The sequence below is a fragment of the Lingula anatina genome, chromosome 6, assembly GCF_051362555.1.
Source record: "Lingula anatina isolate TDL-2025a chromosome 6, LinAna3.0, whole genome shotgun sequence".
NCBI classification, from domain to species: Eukaryota; Metazoa; Brachiopoda; class Lingulata; order Lingulida; family Lingulidae; genus Lingula; species Lingula anatina.
This window is the reverse complement of record NC_141772.1, coordinates 6,747,887-6,771,131: the sequence shown is the minus strand read 5'-3', so window position 1 is coordinate 6,771,131 and position 23,245 is coordinate 6,747,887. Positions and strand designations below refer to the sequence as shown.

The following is a 23,245-nucleotide window of genomic DNA, read 5'->3' as shown; positions in this document are numbered from 1 at the left end:
TTCTGTGTTGCCTGTTCTCCACACCTTAAGTTTGCATTGTGCGTAGGCCTACGTGCAACGGTCAGCCGGTGCGAGAAACTGAAGGGCATGTGATGATATGGGAGAAGAGTGTCAGTCTGCTTAATTGTCTATCTGTCTGTCTGTCTGTCTTTCTGACTGGCTGCCTGTCGATCAGCCGCCTGTCGATCAGCCGCCCGTCCGCTTTTCTAGCCGCCTTGCAAGCAACGATGGATGAGCACACATCAGTCTGTATGTATGTCCGAGAGTCTATGTATGTATGTCCGAGAGTCTATGTATGCCCGAATACGTGTGTGCAATCGAACTCAGGTGATACTCTGCTTTTCTCCAATCGTACACAATCCACCCAACCGCTCCCAACCCTCAAAAATTAATTGATGAATGTGCGCGCATATATGCGTGCATATGTGTATGTGCACATGCCTGTGTTGGCAGGGGCATATACCCGCTATGTTAGCGCGTGCATGTTTTCGTGCCACTGTGTATGGGTGCGGGTGAAGCATTGGTGGTGGTTGTATGCACAGTACTTCCTTTTCGTACTACGCTATTTAATTGAACGTTTATATTGGTGTTTTTCATTACGGACAAACCGTTTCGTAATTTCCTCTAAGTGAAAATTAACTGATATTATTCTTTTTCTCTTGTGAGAGCAGGATGTATAAAGAATTAGCCAATGCTCGTTCTCTTTCAGTTTAAAAGGAAGAGAGCCCACAGACTTTAAGATAACATAGTAAAAAAGCCTGCCTTAACTGAATGTAACCGCAAGGCAGCGCATTTAAAAGATTAGAAAAACGGATAATCCAGCCGCGAAAATAAATGAGAGTAGTGAAATGGCAATTTAAATTTATTTTTTAAAAAAGAAGACAAATAATCAGTCCAATCTACCTCTATACGAACCGTTTAAAGCAAGTTTAAAACACAACGTATTTACATTTTTGAACGCTAACTTTACCTTCACGAACAATAAAAAATGTTTGAAGAAAGATGCGCTTTTCATAATGCCTTTAACAAGTAGATGTCGTCATAGGACAGAGAGCTCGAGCTTATAAGCTGCGCATATGATATTGCGTAAGATGCACTCTGCCCCCCCCCCCCCCCCCCCCCTATCTCCACGCGTCCCTGGGTGAAGTGGGCGGGGACGGCATACCTGCACGTTAACGGGGGACGGCCAAGCCTGTTTTTATGAATAGCCAGGGGTCTGTTTCAGTCACCGTGCACGCGTTTTGCGGTCGGTCTTTATCGCCTCTTCGCTGTCTCTGCATATCTTTCTTTATAATCCCACCACCCATATCTATCCCCGAATGTCATATTTTCTTTGTAACTATCGAGGGATTGTTTGTACAACTTTACATCGCGCGTTTTATCAACTCCTTAAGTTTATCAACGCTTCTTGAGTAGCTGGTACTTAAGTGTGTCTCATGATCCTTTTAAATCTCGGACGCTTATTGCACATCCATTCTCATGCGCCTATTCCACAATACTTTTAATATGCTCCCATATGATCTAGGGGATAATTTCGTTTCTTATTGTCCTCTCCACAAACAATAAACCGTGGCTGTATAGCCAAGGAGTCCTCGAGAGTTTTGATAATAAAATTGAACCCTGAATCAAGAGCAATTAAGGCTGCTGAGCGTGAGAGTCTATTCCATTTTGTCCAGGCCATTGAATTCGACAATCTATGATACAGTTTTACGGACAAATCCAACAATTACGAATGCCACCATTGTTTATCAGATGCTCTTGCCATGAAAAAAATAATTATCTATCAAATCTAAAATGCCAACTACTTAACTGACGTATATATTTCATACTACATGGCACTGCGAATCTTCATACAGAAGCTTAAAATGCTTAGTGCAAATTGAACAGAAATCGTCAACTTGAACATAATCTCGATGATTTGGCAAATCGTCTAAAGGACCACTTATGTGTTATTCATTATTATAAAAATACCTCAATTTTTCCTGATTCAGTTCTTATACGGCTGGTACATGTATATATGTGTGTGTGTGTGTGTGTGTGTGTGTGTGTGTGTGTGAGAGAGAGAGAGAGAGAGAGAGAGAGAGAGACCCGAAGTGGGGACAAAACAATGACAATGGTTTCTTGTTCGCCAGAGAGAGAGGGAGAGAGAGATTACTATTGTTAGAAAATCTCATATGCTCAATCCTTTATGCAGGCTCACGGAACTTGGCATCATTATGTAATCGAAACGTATTATTGATACTTTCCGCACATAAATTGTTATATATATATATATATTTCGTCGAGAGGGGAAGAGAAATAGTGGCCCTTGTGACTTCGTAACACGTTTGCACTTGGATGTGGTCGCCCTCCACTCTTAAATTTCAACATTTCCTAATAATCTACAAGGAGGACTAAATTAAAAATCGTTTCCTCTACAGATTGATAAACTTCAAAAATATCTCCAGCTTCCTCTCCTATTTTCCCGTTCAATATAGTATAAAATACACGTACGTGAAAGAAATCCCACACCACTCACACACTCACAGCTTAACAAATTCCCTTCTCTAACTTACACATTTACACGAAAACATATACCTATGGCCACATAAAGGATGATAAATTATATAAACTTATCATCAATTGTTTGCTGATAAATTATCAATAAGATAAGTCTCAAAAGCCGGCTTCTGCCCTCACAGCCAAAATAAAACTGAAGATTTCAACCACGTTTTGTTTTGAAGTTCAATGTAAGTATGAAGTCTGTAGAGTGAGGTCCCAGGGGGGTTGTCCAACCTTACATCAGTATGGGCCCACACACACCATAGACGTTTCACATGCCTGAGAATGTGCTCATACATATTATAACATTTAAGATGAGTTTTCAGGCACACGCTTACGTTCGAGCACACTGGAATATTGTCTGGGGAACGAAGTAAAGAATATCGTTCTAACGTATGGCCAACATATTGCCCCACGCTCGTGAGCTCATACACACACGCGCGCGCGCGCAAACACACATACACACACACACACACACACAACGACACAAACACAATCACACACAAACACACAAGTACACGCACAGACACGAGGAGAAAAAATCAAACACAGAGGGAGATAAAGGGACATACATGAACACGCACGCACACACGTACGCACACAAACCCCACATGCAAAAATCATACAGGCAAAGACATTGGCAATTAAAGGCACAGATCCATATCATAGTAAAACACAAGCGTAATAAATGAGTCAAAAATAAATTAAACAATAGCATTTTAATCGTGAAAGTGAAGCGATAACTGATAAAAAGAACATATTTATATTGTCAGATCAAACTGTACTATAGGAATAAAAACAATATATCACAGAGGAAGTTATGAAGTTTAAAAAAATCAAATTATATTAATCAGTAGGTATCAGCATAGGAAATCACTCATGTGATTTACAAAGATGATAAGGTTGGAGTTTCTTCCTGTCAATATTTATGTGTACTTTACCAAAATACAAATCAATATGAAACAATGTTGATGAAAAAACAGATTTTACAAGAATTACCAATCTACATCACATACTTCTAGCATTTCCCTCCCTACTTCCCAACAAAATTCATTTTTACGTTATGTGCACACAAAACTTAAAATTGCAATTCGAACTAAGGTGTATTAAATTAGATGGCGGAGATATCTTCTTTCTGAAATACGCACACAAACAGAGAGAGAGAGAGAGAGAGAGAGAGAGAGAGAGACGCACACATACACACGCGTTCTGGCACACGCACACGTGCATACATGCGTGTGGTTTAGAAAGGTTAATTCAAATCCATTATCCCCAGCATTGACCTTCGATAGGACACGAGTCGTTGTTCACAATAACCTATGTCCTGTGACAGCAAGCCGTGCTGGTGTTATAAGTGATGAGTCGCGTACTCACGGCTTAGGATTTTAGTCCAACCACTTTCAACGCCCTGATTATACAACACGTACACGAGATAAAGTCTATTATTTGGACAGAGAGAGAGAGAGAGAGAGAGAGAGAGAGAGAGGAAGAAAAGAAAGGCAAGAGAGCAAGCCTATCAATTGCAAATTCAATCAACGAACGATTCGCATGGAATGCAATATTTTCATTATAAAGATATCAAAATTCCTTGTCAATCATTGAGAGATAAGTTCGCCAGCAGTCCTCATATTCCATGTACAAAACACGGTATTTTAGCTAACAGAATAGTTGACAATACCTGGATCACTTGTGTGACATTGAGACAAGTATCCGCAGTAATCTGACATGTGAAACATGATCTGCAGCTCCGTTTATTTTCTTCTGCAGTGTGTTAGTGATACGGACCGTTAAAGATAAAAATCAGACTAAAATGCACTACAATGAGCCATTACCTTGTTAAATGGGGATTTGAAACACAGAGAATTAATCAATTAAATTAAAATAAAACTTTGAGCAGGCGGACACAACTATAAGATAAGATATACTGGCTCTAAAAGTTTTTTTTTTTTCATTATATCCTCGAAAAATGCCTCAAGCCGCAAAGAATTCACAAATGGATATCGTAGTAAGATAATGGCCGGATGATAACAGGACTAAGTTTAATTTGGCAAATAATAACGATGGAGGGGGATTAATGTTTGGACTTCATCCGCTGCACTTTGCACGGTACTTCAAGTGAAAGTGGCTGTCAGGAAGGTGAGACAATTACTTTGTCGAATGTTTTCAATTTAGGAGTGTGGTTTAGAACTCGCACTGTGTTACAGCGCCGTGGAACCTATTGTCCTTATTTCGCGCTGCTCCCTTTCACTATAAATGGGGATAATTTAAGGAAAACCACAGATGCAGATGGAAGTTACAGTGGAGAACCCACGCACAAAAAAAATCACCAGACTCTCCCTGTATTTGCATCACAAATTATATTAATCTTTTTAAGTAATGTCAAATTGATTTGAAGCAAGCTTAACGTCGCTAGACAAGTGCAGATAAAGAGAAAATATCTGAACACTTCATTTCTGCAGTCGTTTTTTCACAATTCCCTTGGATAATGATAGGAAATGTACGTGAAAGTTCGCATCGTGGTTATATCTTTGATTAGTTTTGTGCACTCCATGATTTGTGCCATTGCCGTGTATTACTTACAACTACAACAAAATGAAAAAAAGTCTCAAAAGTCTAGAAGCGGCAGGATTGTATTACGGAACCCTGCATGCTTTCGACTGTTTTTATAGTGAAACGTCTGCAAGTATGATAACCATTGCGTCAAACGATAATTTAAAGCCGTACAATGCGCGTTTGACTTTTCATGTAGCAAAATAATGCTGAAAATTCCAGCGATTTATCACCAACGTATACCCAATTCAAAACCGTTGAAATAATTACTATCTATAAATCCGTTTTAGAGCTGTTGATTTTTAACATACCGCCACGAGAGAGATTCACCAATTCCAGTGTTCATTACTAGAAAACTCAAAAGTCGATATATAAATCGTAATTTTGTCAACGGCTTTGAGATGACGTGCCTTGGTGACAAGGTAAAAGAGTTGAAATTTTAAGGGGATTTCAATATTTGCTAAACAAAAGTTAAGTGCTCAATTATGCGACTTAAACCCATGCCGAAGTAAGCACGTGCAAGTCTCCAGTTCCCAGAAAGTTTGTTACAATCCATTCATTGAGCCAGAGATTTATGCTTTAAATCGAATCAATAACAGTCTTAATCGTATGCACTGTTTCAGAAGCTCTTATTGCGAATATGCAGCAATTTTTTCCTCACGTCGCAGTTACCGTAGATGAAGGTACATCGTAGCCTTGTCTTCTACAACAACAGCAAATAGAATACGAAATACCACGCCTGAATTTTGATATGAAAACAACATAAAAAGGCGTTGCTATGGCAACCTGGAAATAGGAGCACCACGTTGCTATAGTGATGAATGTCAGTGGGGGCGTCTGATTGGCGTCGATCATGTACCAAAAGAAAAGCACCAGGTAAGGCATCCACAGGATGACGAAAAAGACAGTGACGCAGAGAAAAGCACGTGTTATCTGATCGGTCTGTTTCGAAGAAGAGCTTCGTGTGCTGCTGGCGGGGGTCGTCGCTGATCCTCCACTCCCCTGGTTCCCCGCTGTCGGCTGGGAAGGCGCAGGCTGGGAAAGCTGCGCCTGGATTGCGGTAGCGGCGCCCACCGCAACGGTCGGCTGCGTCACCGCCAAGAGCTGCCTGTGCATCAACTGCGCACCGGGGTGGATAAAATTCCACGTTGTGCTTCTCGCAGGGGCGCCGGCCCCTGTTTCCACTGGACGCATCCTTCGGCGTCTCCTAAGGTAGGTGAAAATTCCCACATAAACGCAAACAGTTATTATCACCACGACGATAAAAATTAAGGCGTAACCGAGAGTGTTGTTTGAGATGTAATAGCCATGTTCGTACGTGCATTGGGACTCGAGGGGGTAATACCTATAACTGCCTAGCCCCAGGGCCGGCAAGAGGGCCATGAATAGGGCCAGGATCCATCCGCTGAGGGCTATAGCCAGGCTAGTAGTCCCTTGTATCTTTCTGTAGAAGTCGTAGTGGATATTACCGAAATGCCTGTCCAAAGCCATGGTGAATATGGAGAAGAGAGCCGAGAAAACGCACAGGGCGTTGAAGCCGGCGAGGATTCGGCAGCCACTCTGGCCGCGAAGCCAGTACGTCCGCTGCATCACTGTGGCCAAGACGAAAGGCAGACAGACGGCGCTTCGGATCAAATCCGCCATCGCCAGACTGAGCATGCAGTAGTAAGGCGGCCGGTGTAGTCGACGGTCCTTGCTGATCACGAAAACAACCAGAAAATTCCCCGCTACGGCAGTGACGATGATGATGCCTAAAGTGACGCATTTCAGTATGTGCAATACCGAGTAATATTCCATCAACTCTGGCGTCCCCCCTTCCCCGTAGCGGTAAGGGGCAGACATGTTTTCCAGTCTAGCCAAGTCTTCGATCAATTTCCCCTTAACGTTTACGTTAGGCCGTATGATCAACATGTGATTCTCTGGAAAGAGTGCCGATTTATTCAAATACTGCAATAAGATTGCTCGTCCATTAAGGGATATACAGCCGAGATATGACTCTGATTTCTCTCCAGTAATGATCACTGGAAAGAGTAACGTTTCATTAAATTGCTGCTGTTGATGTCCTCCATAAATTGACGGGAAGCCTGAAATGTTCGGATTCCTCTTCTGACGGCCTGTCGGTCTTGTTACTTATACGACAGAGATAATGAAGAAAATGACCGGTTTCCTAGTGTCTCGCAAGCACTTTAACATGCGCTCTGAATCCTGTGTCTCTCTTAGAGATGATTAGTCAAAGCGCGTTGCCATGGATATATCCCTGTACACCGATGTCAATTAGAAAAGATTACGGTGCAGATAAGAAAGGGATATGAAAATGTCATGAAATTCCTCTCTGCGTGTGACATACAAAATGGACGACGCCCTTCTTCTTTTGGTTCACAAAAGTCCTCTTAAATGTCCGATTCCTGAATTATAAATCAGACAGTAACCAGAGGCTAGCGTACCGTAATGAGAATATGTTTAGCCGTGTCCATGTCTCAATATCGATTGAAATACTGTCTCTATCTCTCTCTTCCCTGTATAATTAGTATTCTTTGTCTAGTTTGTCCATTTTCAAGAATACTGGCCTAGATTCTGCCACTGGATTTCCCAGAAACGAAGCATAGTTATTCATCCTGTTTGTTCGTGTACCTAGGAAATACCAGATTTAATCAAACCACTTAATTTTTCCTGTTAAAAGATCACTAATTGTTGCCTACTCTGTTCAATCTACTTGAATAACATCATACTTTCAATTTTAAAAAATCTCTCGTATTTGATCGAAATTCGGGGAGTGGTTACCATTATCTTGAATTCCAAACTCTGTATATTGTGCAAACTGTGGGACAGCTACAGCAACTAGCACTCGATCACGATTTAGTATGTCTTGTCTGTTTTCATTAAATGCCTCTCAGTTAACTGAATAATTACTTATTCCTGTAAAAATATTGCAATCATTTCCAAATCTGGTCACCAGATATATCAAACTTATTTCACTGCTACGTACTTGATCGTTTTCTGTCCCGTCCGCCTCTTTACATATAAGGCTATCGTATTGTGGATAATATGATTCTAAATGACACCTAGCCTGTTTCCTCGAATATCACTCGTTATGAATTTCTCTTATTGAATTTTCGTGTTGTAAGGGAGTATTCAGCTCCTTCGGCAAAGCGCTGACCAAGATAAGCCAATTACCGTCACCGACACATTTGAAGGAGCTGACGTCAAAAAGATTTCAATGCCCGCTGCTCACTGTATGCTTTGCAGAGAAAACTCACCTGCCTATAACAGAATCTAATTATGGTCAGCGATCACTAGGACGTCATCACTGTGTAATATTGTTTCTTTGTCCTTTTAACTCTCATGTGTTTTTCTCAAATGTAACCACACCTTGGTACATACTGTAATCGAATGTAAAAACGTGTAGGCCTATGATTCAGCCAGGCTGCGCCAAAGTTCGTTGCAAAGATGTTGGAGCTTAGTCCAGTTATTCTAGACCAAACAACGACCGAAGATCCATCTGCTTGAACCATCCACGCATGCAGTTTTCACTGTTACATATACATGTAGATATTGTTTCTCAGTCTGTGTTAACTGCACTCATTCCTTGGCCACAGCTGTCAATGTGTCTCTCCCTAAAGCATTATACACATTGCAAAGTGGATTGGTCTGTCTTTGTTGTGCGCTTACGTACACAAGTCAATTATTCCGCCGATAAAGATCGCTCTTTCTCTCTTTTTCCTTCACTCCGTGCTTGTTATTATAATCCTCATGTCCTCGCAGAAATCGATGATCGACATAGGTTGGGTAATATCATGCACGAATACTTGCTTTGCGCATAACAATAAAGATCGCCGCAGCGTTCATTTTCTTCTAGTCCAGCTGTTGTTTTCAGTCATTATTTGTAATGACGCTGATCTCTTCTGCTGCAAAGTAGGCTTACATGTGCTTTTCGTGTCATTTCTCTCTTCTTCGCTCTCTCTCTTACTCTCTATCTCCCTCGGACTGCCTTGACTAGATTTTTTACAATTATAGGCTGCACATTACATGGGGCGTCGTTCTGCCCACTGTTTGATTCATTCATAGCATCTGATAAATTTAAGACATCTATAAGTAGATATCTCGCCAGGAGCCTTCTATATGTAAAGACATCCTGTCTTGTCGTCTATTCTAATTTTTTCTATCATCATGGTTTTTCCACCTAATTCCCTATCCTTATGCATAAAACATTCACTAGCGAAGCTCTTACTGTATATATAATATACAAAAGCGTAGTAATTGGCTTCTAGTCGACGCCGTGGTTGCTAACGACTTCCCTGCCTGAGATTCTATTGCTAGGCATTTTCAACATGTAACAGATGAGCGCTGAAAATGCATGTATACCTGCGCCGTAAATAAATCATAAACTATCCCCGAGAATTTCGCCACCTTTCCACCGTCATACCGCTGTGAAACAGTTGACTCATGACTTATTTAGATTTCTCATGTGAGAGCATCGTGTCCATCAAGAGCTGAGAGGGCTTTTTTTTTTAATATAGCAATCACAAAGCTTGGTTTCAATGTACGTCGTTATACCATAGCTCACCGTGATATGCGGACTTAAACCCGATGCCCCATCGATCGAAAGCCGAAGCAAAAATCGATAGTTTTCACATGGATATTAAGCTGCTGCTGCTGCACTTGCGGCGAATTTTGAAGTGTCATCGTATTGATTTTGTGTTGTTTTGACATAAAACAATGCGACTTTAGTGTTACTGAAGGGCTTTATCTTTGAGACGTGGGGAAAACACTGTATTCTGGTCACATAACCGAACACGTTTTTTTTTTAATGTTCCACTTCGACTTGAATTACCAATTATCAATGATTATCGCTTGTCAATAAAATATAAAAATACAGCCGTATTTAGGAATTTGCTAGATATGTGTTGTTGAGGGGGGGGCACAAGAAAAAACATCAATCTATCTTTTCTCGGCAAGTATAAAATGGTCGACGCTGACTACATGCAAAGCACAGGGATTAAAAGACTAAAAATTGGTTTAAAAAATATTTTTCAGCCATTATGCTTCTTATACTGTTATGGGGGAGGAAGAAGAAGAAAAGTGCCATCTGCCAGGGCCACAGATTGATTTAGACTCGATATAAACAGACATGTCCAGGGTTAATCCATGGCCCATGTCCCCACTGTGGAGAAAAGTGCACATAATTAATCTGTGACCGTGGTAGAGAGAGAGAGAGAGAGAGAGAGAGAGAGAGAGAGAGAAGGGCGTACTTCTGAAGCTAAGGGGAGGGTCTGGGGAAGAACTGTGCCGTGACTAATACCCGGATGCAGGGTCCATTGTACTTTTATCGCAGTTTCCTCTATTCCCATGTAAATCTTCAAATGAAATTACATTTGATTGATTATGTCTGCGTAAATATTGCATTTATTTTAGGCTCCATTACAGGAAAAGGATGATAATTGACTTTCCGCACGGAAACGCAAGTAGCATCCTCACTGTGGGTGAAAGGATTTCCGATAAAAACTGACTTTTAAGTCTGCTGAATCTTAATTATTTGTATTTCATGTACTCGAAGCCGTTCAAGGAAAATTGCTTGGAAATTACTGTGAAAGTAACGCGGGTTGCCATCTCCATGGTAACCATCAGGATGACTTCAACATTAAAAAATAGACAAGTACAACAAGGAATGATGGTAATAGCTCAGTAGGATACTAGATAGGAATAGTTTTCCAACACAATGACTTTTAAAGACATGAAATAATAAAACCCTTTTTAGTATAACCCTGGATTTACCTTTCTTCTTGTCAATATTTGTATGAATTATATGCGCAAAAAAAAAGATAATTAACAAGATTATCATAGAATGAAACTGATATTTGTATTCTTCGGGAAACAAAGCATCGAAGGCATAGCTTCGGTGTAGAGGGTTGCTATAACTTAGATCAGACAAAAAAATGCGCATCAAACAAGGCAGTAATCCGCCAATGCGTTCACAAGCAATTAACAATTTGTAATTGTGCAGGTTATCCCGCAGCTTTAACTGCGTTTACTTGGTATGAATACGTGCGCAGGTGTATTTGACTCACCAGAAAGCGACGCAGATTAAGAGAGATTAATACCGTATTTGAATAGCATTCCCGCTATTATATTAAATCACGCTAACATCAATATATCACTGATTATACAAAGCTAAGAAACTTGGTAATTTCGTCGTTTTGGCTTTCTTACGGTATTCGTTTCCCACCTTACTCTCCTAACCTCTTTTATCAATTAAATTTTTCTTTGTGTAATGCATTTGCGTTTCACAAAATGCACAGCTATCGCAATGATGCATTGGCATGTATGTACCGGTATTAACCTAGTGGTTTGCGAACGCAAAATAACTATCTATTGAGATGGGCCGTATACATCAATACGCATTCTAAGTTACGTCGAACCATCTCCATTGGAAAACGATCTTGTTAGTAAATGAGCAGGTTCCGAACTAACATTCGGATGGTCGTTACAGGTAGCTTCGCTACTATATGTAATATTTTTCTGCGCATATTTATGCTTGTTATTGCACTATTTACAATTAAACGTAGAGATTTTAAAAGTAGAAATATTGAACAGTAGATGTTTGATCGTGTAACATGGTGATATTTTGGACCAAACGCTGCGATGACTGCACGAATACATGTTTATTTACACAAAGTTGAAAGAAACAAAATAATATGGGTGAGAAAATACTAGCACATGGTAGGTATAAAGATCAACGTAGAAGTTCGATACCATGTATTAAAACTACACTGAACATCTTGTATCAAAAGTTTTATCGTAACATGGAAACTTTCGAAAATTGGCACATTTTGATCAAAACACGCAAACATCCATACGGTCAATGCAACCAAATCCAAACCCAATCTTTCTCCCAAAGGGCAATTAAACAACCTCGAACTTAATATGCAATACGTTGTGTATCCGTCAACATATTTCCCCTTCCAACATGCACTAATACAGAAACACACTTAACAATAATTCACCATATTCCTTTCACCAGCACAGCAACACAAATCCTCACATACCCTGCTTAAGTAAAAGAACCATTCAAATTGTATGAAAATAGAAATAAGTAAAATGCCACACACTGGGAAGTAAGTTTCTTTTACATTACATACATATAGTTGGGCACAAGACATCCCTGACCCGACGGCAAGAAAAAACGTGCCACAAACACGAGCAGCATAAACAGAAAACTGATTGTCTTTGAAATGCTTAATTGATTCCACAAAAAACGAGGTGGATTAAGACCCGTTGGACAAAAAAAAAAACTCCAAACTGTTGAGTCTCACGTCAAATGCCCTCTGAAATGATATGCCCAAAACGCCATACCAACTTTACAAATCAGGTTTTGAATTGTTGAAGGTCGATGGCCAGGTCTTCGCGCAATATGTCCTTCACCTTGTAGTTTTCAAAATGGCCGTCGATGAAACCCCACCCATTGTTCCGCACGTGCCAGCAATCAACGTGCTTATTGGTTCTCATGTTGAGTCGCCTGCCAGGACGAACTTCTACTGGACGTTTTCTAAAACGACCTTGGAATGTCAGGAGTGCGGGGTTGGAAGCAGATGCCGGTGAAGCCGTTGGAGACTGGATGTTGACAGCTCGGTGGAAGAATTGACCTAAAATGAGTGTTTCAGATGTCAGGATTATACCTTTCATCAAACTGAGCATACCTTACAACCACATTGAGGGAATAAAGCGCGCCCTATTATTACGTTTACTGTGTCGATAAAATATTTCTTCTATCATCAGTATGCGTGAGTTAGATGTGACAAAAACACGAAAAAAATTTAATTGCAGTATCCAAACTGTATGGATGATGGATGCATATTAATTAACATGACTATCCAATAACCTGCATCTCTATTCCAATCTTCAACAAGAAATGCCCGGACATGTTCAATTTCCATTACTATCTTAAAACAGGCTCTCAAAGGAATCTGTACTCACCTATCAAGCCGTGTGACCGGCTGGACAAGCCATCTCCAGACAGAATATAGAAACCCACGAAAGAAACTTTAGTAGGATGATTCCTCTTCACCCTATGTCGAACTATGGCGAACTCTTTCCCATTGCCCACGCCTATGGTCACATTCCTTTTCTTGTGTATGGTGACCTTGACCCCATCAGTAGTGGAGATCACGGTGTTTTGGCGCCAGTTGTAGGTTTTGTCGTTGATCTTTATCGAATGTGGTCCCACTTTAACCCGTGTATTTCCGTGAAGAAAACCAATCGCCCCAAAATAGGTTTTCGTCTTGTTCCAAGTTTTAGTAGAGCCCTTCCTAGCTACGATCTTGGCGTTGACGGTAATGTCTTAAATTGAAAAAAAATCAAAATCATAACTATCGAGCAGATTTAAATTATAACTGTTTGATAGATCCTTGATTCTAGCACTCTGATAAATCTTAGATTGTTTTTGTTGTGTTTTAAGTGCATGCTATTTGCCTTAACAAGAAATAACGTGTGCTGATTTCTTATATGGCTTTAAAAACAGCAAGTTTAGTATGATGTATAGAAATTAATTAGGTTGCCTGCAATTCAACAGTGTGCAGACAAGCCTCCAGTTTAACCGGTCTTCATGAATGATGAGAATGAGGTCGAGCAGCGGAGAAGACTTACCTGAATCCGGATCCCATAGCAACTGATAAAGGTCGCCCGGATTACCGTTGACATCGAAACAAACGGGTTTGTTACTGCCTTTCACAGTGATGAGAAAGTGGGGGTCATTGTCCGCTGGAAAAAATGTCAAATATATGGTCAGTTAGCTAAAATGGGGACCATTCACAATGGATTTTTGTCCACATAGTTACTCCACGGGGTTACTCCACGGGGACTCTCATTGAATGCAATCAGTATAACCCTTCCTCTCGTTTCCAACGTACCCGTCCAAATACAAGCCTTTCTACATGTATATTTACCTCAACGCCAAGAGGAGGCGTATTTTTCTGTTAATCTGATTGCATTCAGCTAGAGTTCCCCTGCAGTTAGAGCGTATCAGTTGGGTCGACAATATTCATTGTGAACGGCCCCATAGCCTTTAATGAATAATAGTTCAAAATATATTAACGGGCAAACGGCATTAGAGTGAAACATTTTATTTAACTTAAATTGTTTGTATATCTGGCTTTTGAACCTCTGCCAAGCGGAGGGTTTACAGACAGACTAGGGTCTATGGTTAAGTGCCCCTAACGAAAATAACCACGTCGTGATGTTTAAATGATTTGTGAAAAAAAGACAAAATGACCAGACGATGGGAGAGATCCTGATTCAGATCCCGATCTATATTTCAATTTTTTCTTTTCACAATTGACAGTGATATTTGATAGTAAATCTTAACAGTGGACACAGCCCAGCAAACACAGTTAGTTATTATAACGTTACCGTAACGTTTATATAACCAAATGGTAACGTTATGTGTTTGTTGGGAGTGTCGTTTATGTTGTTGACAGTGTTGTTATGTTGTTGTTGCTACAGAAAAGATCTATCACCCTTGTTATGCACGAAGTTGTTGTAACAGAATAGAAGAGTTATTACCAGAAATATAACATTGATCATTTTAGCTGTTACATAAAACTATCATCATAAATCTTTTACCAAGCTCAGAAGTATGGCAATACTATGCACAGACACATTTCTCATTATATGAAAAACTTACAGAGAGCCTCTTTCACTTTGTTCTTGTTTTTTCGTTTTCTGCCAGAGGTTCCTGCCTTATGTTGCCGCTTAGTTGTGTAGGGAGTGTGCGTAGTTGTAGTAGTTGTAGTAGTAGTAGTAATAGTAGCTGGTAGCAAGAATGACGGTCTTGGCAATGACAAGAATGTTGGCATTGGAGGCGGTAAACGAGCGTGCATGAGGTTGAAATGGTCGAGCCTGCGAAACTGCCGAATGTCAGCTAAATAATGATGATTGAAACAAGACTATAAACGGACAAACTATGAAACTATGTCATGCCAAACTCTAGAAATTCATCGACCGTTGTCCGAGTTACATTTGACCCATTTTCAAATATCACGTGTGCCTCTTAGCAGCTTGTGTCTTAAACATATGATAGGTTTTCTGTTTTCAAGTCCCTGTGCCCACTAAACACGTTTTTAAAGTAAAATCATATAGGTGATAAATTATTGTTTACAAATACCAGTAGTAAAATTTTCTTACTTGAAATAATGTCTGAAATATATAATATTTTTCAATGAAATAAAAGGACTTCCTGCATTTTAAGGACTTAAAATGTATTTTCTGCGCAATGTAGATTAATGTTTGAGTTGAATGTGTGCCAACCAAGATCTTATGATCAATGAATCATATAAAATTATCTTTAAGAAGACTACGAAGAACAAGTCCCAGGAGTGGTGAAAGGTTTAAAGTGACCATTGTGAATGTAAATGGAAATCTTCCAAGAATGTCCAAAACTAATTTGCGTCATACGAGAATGTGCGAGAGTCAGCGTGAAGTAGAGTTAACTTTTTGGCGATAAGCTTGAGATTCTTTGCACCGGAAATGTCGTCTTAGTCTTGAAAACAATACAAAAGTGACACCCATGACATGGTCTGTAGATATACAGAACTTGAGAAAAAAACAACATAAAAAACATCTATAATTAGATAAAGTCTGTCAGCTTTTCTTTGTTGCTGCAACGCACTCGCTGGTACGTCATAAATTCTGACCCCACTCCCCTCCAACTCGCGAAATCGCGAGACTTTGAGCTATCTAGGATGATTCCCATTTTCAGCAACTTGACAGAATTTAAATGGCCTACGGATCAAGTCAAATATAGGAACAACTCACCAAATCCTGAAAAGCCCGGAGACCCCGAGGACCTTTGAACGCTTGCTGAATGGACCATCTTTCTGGAAGGTCCTCTACTCTTCGATGCACCTATTTTATTGAAAGCACAGAAAAGGAAGATATTTTTTATCTGCTGTGGTCATTATGCACAATCGGTGTTGTGGTGATACAATTATATGCTAAATGATGTTTGTACTCAGGAAAGTCTTCTGAAGATAAATACTCAACATTAATGGAAGAGTTACCCATTTAAATATCAGCGCAAAAAATAACGTTCGTTGTATATGCGTGTTCAATAAATATATATACACTGTAGCTCTTTATGGAAGAAAAACAAATCAGAAATGATAATCTATTTCTGTTACGATGGCAAGAAACATAACGCCATCAAAATCGTATAACAATACTTACTACTTTCTGCTTCGGAACCGTCGTCTTCAATAAGATCCCCCGCGTTTTTCTCGGGCTCGTCTGGCTTGACGACCAGCATTGACGTCACAGGCGTCACAAAGTGGTACTGATATAAAGTAACAGGGGTAAATTGTAATAGTCAATGTAATTTACTCATTTCCAAAATGTGGATAGAAACTTGTTATTAGAGAGATAGTTTTCCCTCTTGGAATCCACTTTTCTTATAAAATTAAACTAATTAATTAATTAATTAATTGAACTAGTTAAAATTCCATTTGCATTACGAATTTATGCAGTAATACTGTGGTAATTAAGGTAACTATCCAACCTCAATAATGTTATATAAAAATTAAGATTAAAACATCTTCAAAATGTAGAATCGATGTTACTTTTTGTTTCCTTCTGAAGAAAAACTGAACAAAAACTGAACTAAAACTCTTGTTTTTGTTTCTATTCAGGGACGGGAAATATGCAATGATTACAAACCCCGTTTTATATCTGAAAAAAGGTTACGTTACCTTCAAGGACATATCCAGTGCTTTCTGTTTCAGAGTCTCCTTCTCCTGGTTATCAGACGTCTCCTTCATCGTTTCAAGTGTGTTCTTTATGGTAAGATACGCCCACAGTCTTTCCGTGAAGGACGTCAAACTGCTCGCGTCCGGAGCGTCAAGGTCAAGGTCCAAGGTGTTCCCAACCCCTCCGGTAATAATTACGTTTGTATCGAGCAACACATTGCCTTCAGCACCAACCCCTGAGATTCTCGTACTTAGAGACGGGACGTTGACATCAGCCAGTTTTCCCGCCACAACGATTTCAGACCCATCGAAATAGTTGATGAACGCGTTTCTGGTTAGAGATGTGTTGTCGACAGAGTCACTAAGATACTCGACTTTTATGTCCGACAGCAAAGGGTTGGCGACTTCATCGTAGAATCCTTTCAGCTGCAGATCGGCGTCGGAGTCTTCGTAGATTTTTCTGGCAACGCCGCGGTTCTGTAGTGACAATTTCTGCAGGAATTTGTAATCAGCCCCTGAGCCGAAGGCAAGACTGAACAGGCTGTATCTTTCTTTGTTAACAGCTTTCACGTTGCTTTCTATTTTTTCTAGCGACGTTTCGCCCGACGTTGGATCGCCATCAGTGAGGAAAATGATGAGCGAAGGCAACTTTTTTCCGCTCTGTGATTCGTGACGTTCCAGGAACTCCATGCCACGCACCAGAGCGTCGTTGATGTTAGTTCCTGAAACCAAAGCATATGGTTTCTTGAAATAGAGACTTAGTTTTAAAAAAAGGGTTGCCAGGAGCTTATTTATAGCAGTACTAGCTGATGCTCTTTTGTCACAAACGTACACCAATTAAAATGTGAAAAAATTAACAGGCGACGGTAAAGCGTCGCTTAATTTTTTTTCATATGCACAGCGACATTATGCAAGTTCACGAAAAAATTACGGGGTCAAATTAGGACCTTGACTTCAAATTCAACTCAAACAATATAAAAAAACTCCATACCCCCGCTAGCAGACATTCTGCGCACAAACTGTTTTGCAGCCTCCACGTGGTCAAGGGTGGCTTGGATCATGTTCTCGTCGTTCCAGTATCTCACGCCAGATCCAAACAAAATGATGTTGAAATAGTCATCCTCCCTCAGGTCATTCAGTATGACATTCATTGCGTCTTTAACTTGTCTAATTTTTCTGCCTGTTGTGGAAATATTAAAGTACACTTAAAATACACATATATTATCTGACTGCAAATAAACGGCAATATGTAGTGAAAGGGGAAAATTGTAATGAATGGAAAGTGGTCTTAATCATAAAAATCTAAACAAAATGAAAAATGCATTCAGCGTTATTGAACGAAGGCTTTTGAGACAGAAAAGTTTCACTTACCGCTCATGGAGCCACTCACGTCTAAAATAAAGAATACGTTTTTGTTTACGACAGGAAGACCTGTGGGGGCGAAGTAGTGAACAAAGTACCCATTAACAACCTGTAAATAAATAAACAGAGTTTAAACTGCGGCACAGGTTGAAGCTCCTTCTCCTTTTTTCTTCTGTTTTTTTTTTTTTTTTTATTATTATTTTATTTTTTTTTTTATTTTTTTTTTTTCTTTGATTGCGCAATTTCCACCGCAACTACAATAGGTCCGGTGTAAAGAAACTGAAAACTCCGCCCTCCATTAGATTCATACAGGTTAGTGTTGGCGTGACCTTGGTGGCTTAAAGTCTAGAACGGAGCTTACCTGTACAAAGCAATGGGAACCGGACTTTGCACAACACGAAAGACTAATATAAAGATAGACCGTCACATCTCGTTACGTAATCTCACCTGAAGTTCCCCGGCGTCCATATCCCGTTTGACGTCATATTGTACGACGAATTGCCCGGATATCCCAGCGGAGGAATCTGCCTGTTGCTCCGCCTCACTAGGGTGGTAACTGATATGGGCTTTATTAGGCGCGGTGCGGTCGATCACTGCGAGCTCATTGTCTGGAAATATCGAAATATAGATAATATTTAGGTGTTTGGTTTATGTAATTTGCAGTGAATACCTTCCTTAACCATGAACCGGCACGTGTACGTACTAGTACGTCCAAGTAAAGGCACCAATGACCATAGCAATAGTAAAATAATAGATCTAGTTTGTTCAAATTTACTAAATTTTTAATTTTAACAAATTACTTATTATTCGAAATGCATTACAAATACTTTGTAATCTTCTGTAAATTGATAAGTAACACCCCCGGCCTTACTTTGTGTGGCTTCAAGATTATTCGTTTCACCCGGCACTCGAAGAGGCGGCACCTTCAAAACGGTAATCTCGCGAGATTCGTGAATGTACACGTCAACTTTCAAATCTCGGACAACCTGCCCGGGATTCACGTTGATCACGTGTTCGTAAAGCCCCAACTTTCTCTGAAGCAGTTCCTGGAACGTGATGTTGAACGTGATCTTGCTTTGGGCGGCTACGTTGACGGCAACTTTGAAACGGTTCGTTTCTCTTGGTCTGTGATAAGGGGACACATCGTTTAAAATAATATAAATAACACAACATATCGCATCATGACAAAACTTCGTCTGAAGTCAATAACAGCATAATACAATAAACTATAATTACTGTTTCCAATTTAAATGTTTAGATTTTTTACACTATACTATTTCTGTATTAAAAGTGGTAGAAAACATGTTTCAGAATTATTTATCCAATGAAAATGAGTTAAAACTTTCATGAATGATTTGTGAGGCTGCATAGACGAGTCTGCATATGCGACATCGTTATAACGTACTTGGCACTGACATGGCCGGCGGTCTGTCCCCGGCTTTTGGCCTTAGTATATTCCTTCTTTGCCTGCTCCTTCTCCTTTACTTGCCCATCGTACACCTTGCCTTCGATGGTCCTGAAACAGGCGTGACACAAGTTGTTTTACTAAATATGCAATTAGTACAGAGTACATGTAACATGTGCGAGCATGTGCACGTTGTTCCTAATAACCGCTAGATAGTTTTATCAAATACTTATAACATAGTGCTATTTCAGGATATCTATTTGATTTTTCTTGTGTTGAATTTGGTTATGTTTGGACTCTTTTCGTCTATAACATATTTCTAATACTACCGACAGCAGGATATGCGGTACTTCCGAAACAGCGGGATTACTACAGTAAAATAATACAAAGGAAATGGAATGAAGAGGGTACTAGCAGCAATGGTTAAATGAAAATTAAAAGCAGGTGTAAAGGAAGAGGGAATGCTCATGCATTCCCTGTATTTAGTAAAGAAAGGAGTAACTAGGCAAAGGCGAATATTGTACTTAGTTTCTGCTTTGCCATGTTTTTAATTTACACATTTTAAATACAAAGATGTTTATACATATCGACAGACAGAAATGTGTGTGTGTGTGAGAGAGAGAGAGAGAGAGAGAGAGAGAGGTGAATCTTACATGGAAAAATTCGATATGAAAGCGGATTCAGGTAGCTGCACCAGAAACACCGCCTCCCTGGACTCCAGTGCATGATTAGCCAGCCGACTGACCACAGTGGTGGTGGCAAAACGGTACGCTATGTCAGACCGTATGTGGAGAGAGTAGATTTCAGGCACCTGCAGAGATAAAGTTAGAAGTTTATTTATACCTTAGTTTTGTATTTTTAAAGAAACGATTTCACAGGCATGGGTCACGGTGTTGATTTGCAAAATGTATTGGCTCAAAAGATAAAGGGTTTCTTTTTGGCATATCAGTACTAAACAACGCCGGACACAGAGGAGGCCACAGCAGGCACGTGACCCTCTTACGGCTTTTGGGGTACACCTCCTACCCGTCCACCCTCCCAAAAGAAGAAACAAAATAAGCGAAACAGCACAAAGCAAGCCTTTTGCCCATCCCTGTGCTTTATATATCATGGTAACATTATGTTAATCTACAGTTTTATGTTTCACTCTTTTCGTTCGCCATTTTTTTCCTTGTCCACGTACCCCTTTTAACAAAATCAAGGATACACTATAAGGGGTTTCAAAAAATGGATTAACTAACTAGTAAACGAGTTATCGTCGTAACGACGTCAACAGACGCTCTTGGTGGTCTCTTTCTGATCCACTAGCCTCACGAGCGGAGATGGCAAGTAGGCAGTTTCCTGTTCAATTTTGAGGGGGTCGCGTACACACAGACCATGGCCTTGACACCCAATACTAAATACTGGGTCTAAACAGCTGACATACAAGTTGTTTTTCTTCCACTTTAAGAAAGTTTAAAATAAACAGTGGAATCACAGCAATTTCACCGCGGAAATCTACCCTGGCATTTCTCTATTGTTTCCTTTTGTAAAGGAAGTTACTTTGGAAAAATATTCATTCCTGGGTAGACTTGACGGGAAATTTCCATACCAAAAGTTTAATTCATTAAGTATTTTCTTATTATTGGCATACATATCCTCTCTTTCTCTCTTTTCTTTTTGCTGATATTGAATAACTACTCCAAGGTTTGCGGAGAACCTGAGCAGATGGTGGGTACGCTGTATTTATTTGAAAGAAATAGCGGCAACTTTCTCCATAAAACATGCAGTAATGGACATAAATTCTTAACCTTGGGGCGACTTTAGTCGTGATTCTTGCCAAGATAGGTTAACCTTGGTCATCTCGTTTTACTTCTACATGTATCAACCTTGACTGGAAACGCGACTTAAAAGAAGAAGCCAAAAGGGGTCTTCGTGAGCACTAAGTTGATCTGAACAGGGTGTATTTTACGGCCTGTATTTTAGACCTTTGTCACAGCGTGCGGTGATACATGTGTGTTTCTGTTTCTGCACAATTTTGAGAGATTGGCATCTTATAACATGAACCTGCTAAACATAACATGGTATTGTATTGTATTGTTTTGTATTGCACTGTATTGTATGCTGACATTATTTCAAGTTGCCACCACAAGCGTAACGAAATGTGTAATCGTTTAAAAACAGTGTGACTCATGATTTCCTACTGACCTATTTAGCGCAGAAAAAGTGAATCGCACTTGAATAAAAACAACGACCCATTGACGTTATGATATGAGAGGCGTAACAATCATCACGGGCTTAGTAATTCAACAGCGAAAAGACCTCTGTTGAAAGAAGTACAATTTTAAACGGTATGTTTACCCCTTAATATTTTGAAATGAACCTGCTAAACCGAACCTCGAGTGACCGAGGCTGAACTGCGCTATTCTGTTTTGCTGATTGATTTGACTTTCATGCGAGGACAAATTAAGTGATTGTGTAAACCCGTTACTTTGCAATAACGTTATTTTCTCTCTTTTCGTTAACAACCGTTCTCGTACGTCATTCCAAGTTCACCTACCACTGCATGGAGCAACATACTCTTTTGCGTACTCTCTGGCCACAGGGCCCGCTAGTAGTCTGTTACATAATTCTTCTACCGCCTATACTTTAATTTTGTATACTATTTTAGGGGCCCCTGATATCCGAGGGTAATACAAATGTATTGGTAAGCTTGCTTTATTGCTTTAAATGTAAACAGCTCAACCCCTAGGAAATAGTGTGGAGAATATGGGTGTACATGTACATTTATCAGAAACCGTGGAATAATGTTTCTACACTTGCTTTTACAGCGGTTTACCCCACTGATCTCAGTATGTAGAAAGGAATCTGGACACACCCACATCATTTATAACTAGTCATGGTCAGGAGTGAATTAATGATACTCTCCAGTGGTGTAAGTTACACAAACATCCTTTTAAATTCCCCGCTGGCGGATTTTGGTGGATTTACACGTAGATAGCGCCAAGTTATGAAAACTCGAATGTTTTTGTGAACAGCTGTAATTGGGGGTCTGTTTAGTGTGAACTGTTATTTTTTTGGTGCTAATGTACAGACATTTGTACTTAACTGGCAGCTATCGGGTGCAGCCGTAATGAAAATGTGTTAAGTAGACTTAAATTTAAGGTGTTAAATTTGCTGCGCACCTACCGTGTCGTTTCGCACATTTTCCGACGCTGCAAAGGTGCAAATTAACAGTATTATCAACTCTCGACAACACGCCGAAGCCATGGCGTCTTGGTACGAACGTCCCTTGGGCTCTCCTTCTCTCTCCAACCCTTTCTCAGTTTTGTTGGTAAATGATTACACACAGCGCAAATGACAGCACCAATACGATGCTCTCGACACTCCTAATAACCGTGTTATAGTGCCGGATATTCTAAACTCCTGGTCCCTCTTATTCACTGAAGGATCGTCTTACTCATCTCTTTCTACGTCTCTGACCTACTTTGGCTGAAGTATGTAAACTTTTGGATCGAGTTAATCGTAAGTTGGGAGATTAAGATCCCATGGTCGAGGAAGTAACCTACTTTATAACGGATGCTTAGCCCCGGTGTACTTTAGCCAATGTGACCTTTTCAAATAGTTCAGTGGCGTTTTTATTATGCCCTGGGCGCTCTTGTTTCATGCAACCTTG

General features: G+C 40.0%; 2 protein-coding genes across 3 annotated transcripts; both read right to left on the bottom strand.

Annotated features, from left to right (window-relative positions):
* Nucleotides 1-3,241: 3,241 nt before the first annotated feature.
* LOC106171817 (putative G protein-coupled receptor 85) lies at nt 3,242-11,560 on the bottom strand. Its single transcript, XM_087014827.1, has one exon. It carries the CDS (start codon nt 7,000-7,002, stop codon nt 5,749-5,751), a length of 1,254 nt encoding a protein of 417 aa, XP_086870953.1. The 5' UTR covers nt 7,003-11,560; the 3' UTR covers nt 3,242-5,748.
* A 171-nt stretch (nt 11,561-11,731) lies between these two features.
* On the bottom strand, nt 11,732-23,226 carry LOC106171831 (inter-alpha-trypsin inhibitor heavy chain H3). 2 transcript variants are annotated; one of them, XM_013552305.2, is made up of 14 exons: nt 22,759-23,226; nt 20,244-20,401; nt 19,591-19,701; nt 19,057-19,310; nt 18,633-18,793; nt 18,195-18,294; nt 17,815-18,003; nt 16,827-17,545; nt 16,309-16,414; nt 15,898-15,987; nt 14,768-15,004; nt 13,732-13,845; nt 13,063-13,425; nt 11,732-12,731 (listed from the first exon to the last, which is right to left on the bottom strand). In XM_013552305.2, the coding sequence occupies exons 1-14, from the start codon at nt 22,837-22,839 to the stop codon at nt 12,454-12,456; spliced, it is 2,961 nt and encodes a 986-aa protein (XP_013407759.2). In that variant the 5' UTR covers nt 22,840-23,226; the 3' UTR covers nt 11,732-12,453. The 2 variants fall into 2 exon arrangements, with proteins under 2 accessions (XP_013407759.2, XP_013407760.2); XM_013552306.2 differs by lacking the exon at nt 14,768-15,004 and having other exon boundaries at nt 22,759-23,219.
* Between the last annotated feature and the right edge of the window lie 19 nt (nt 23,227-23,245).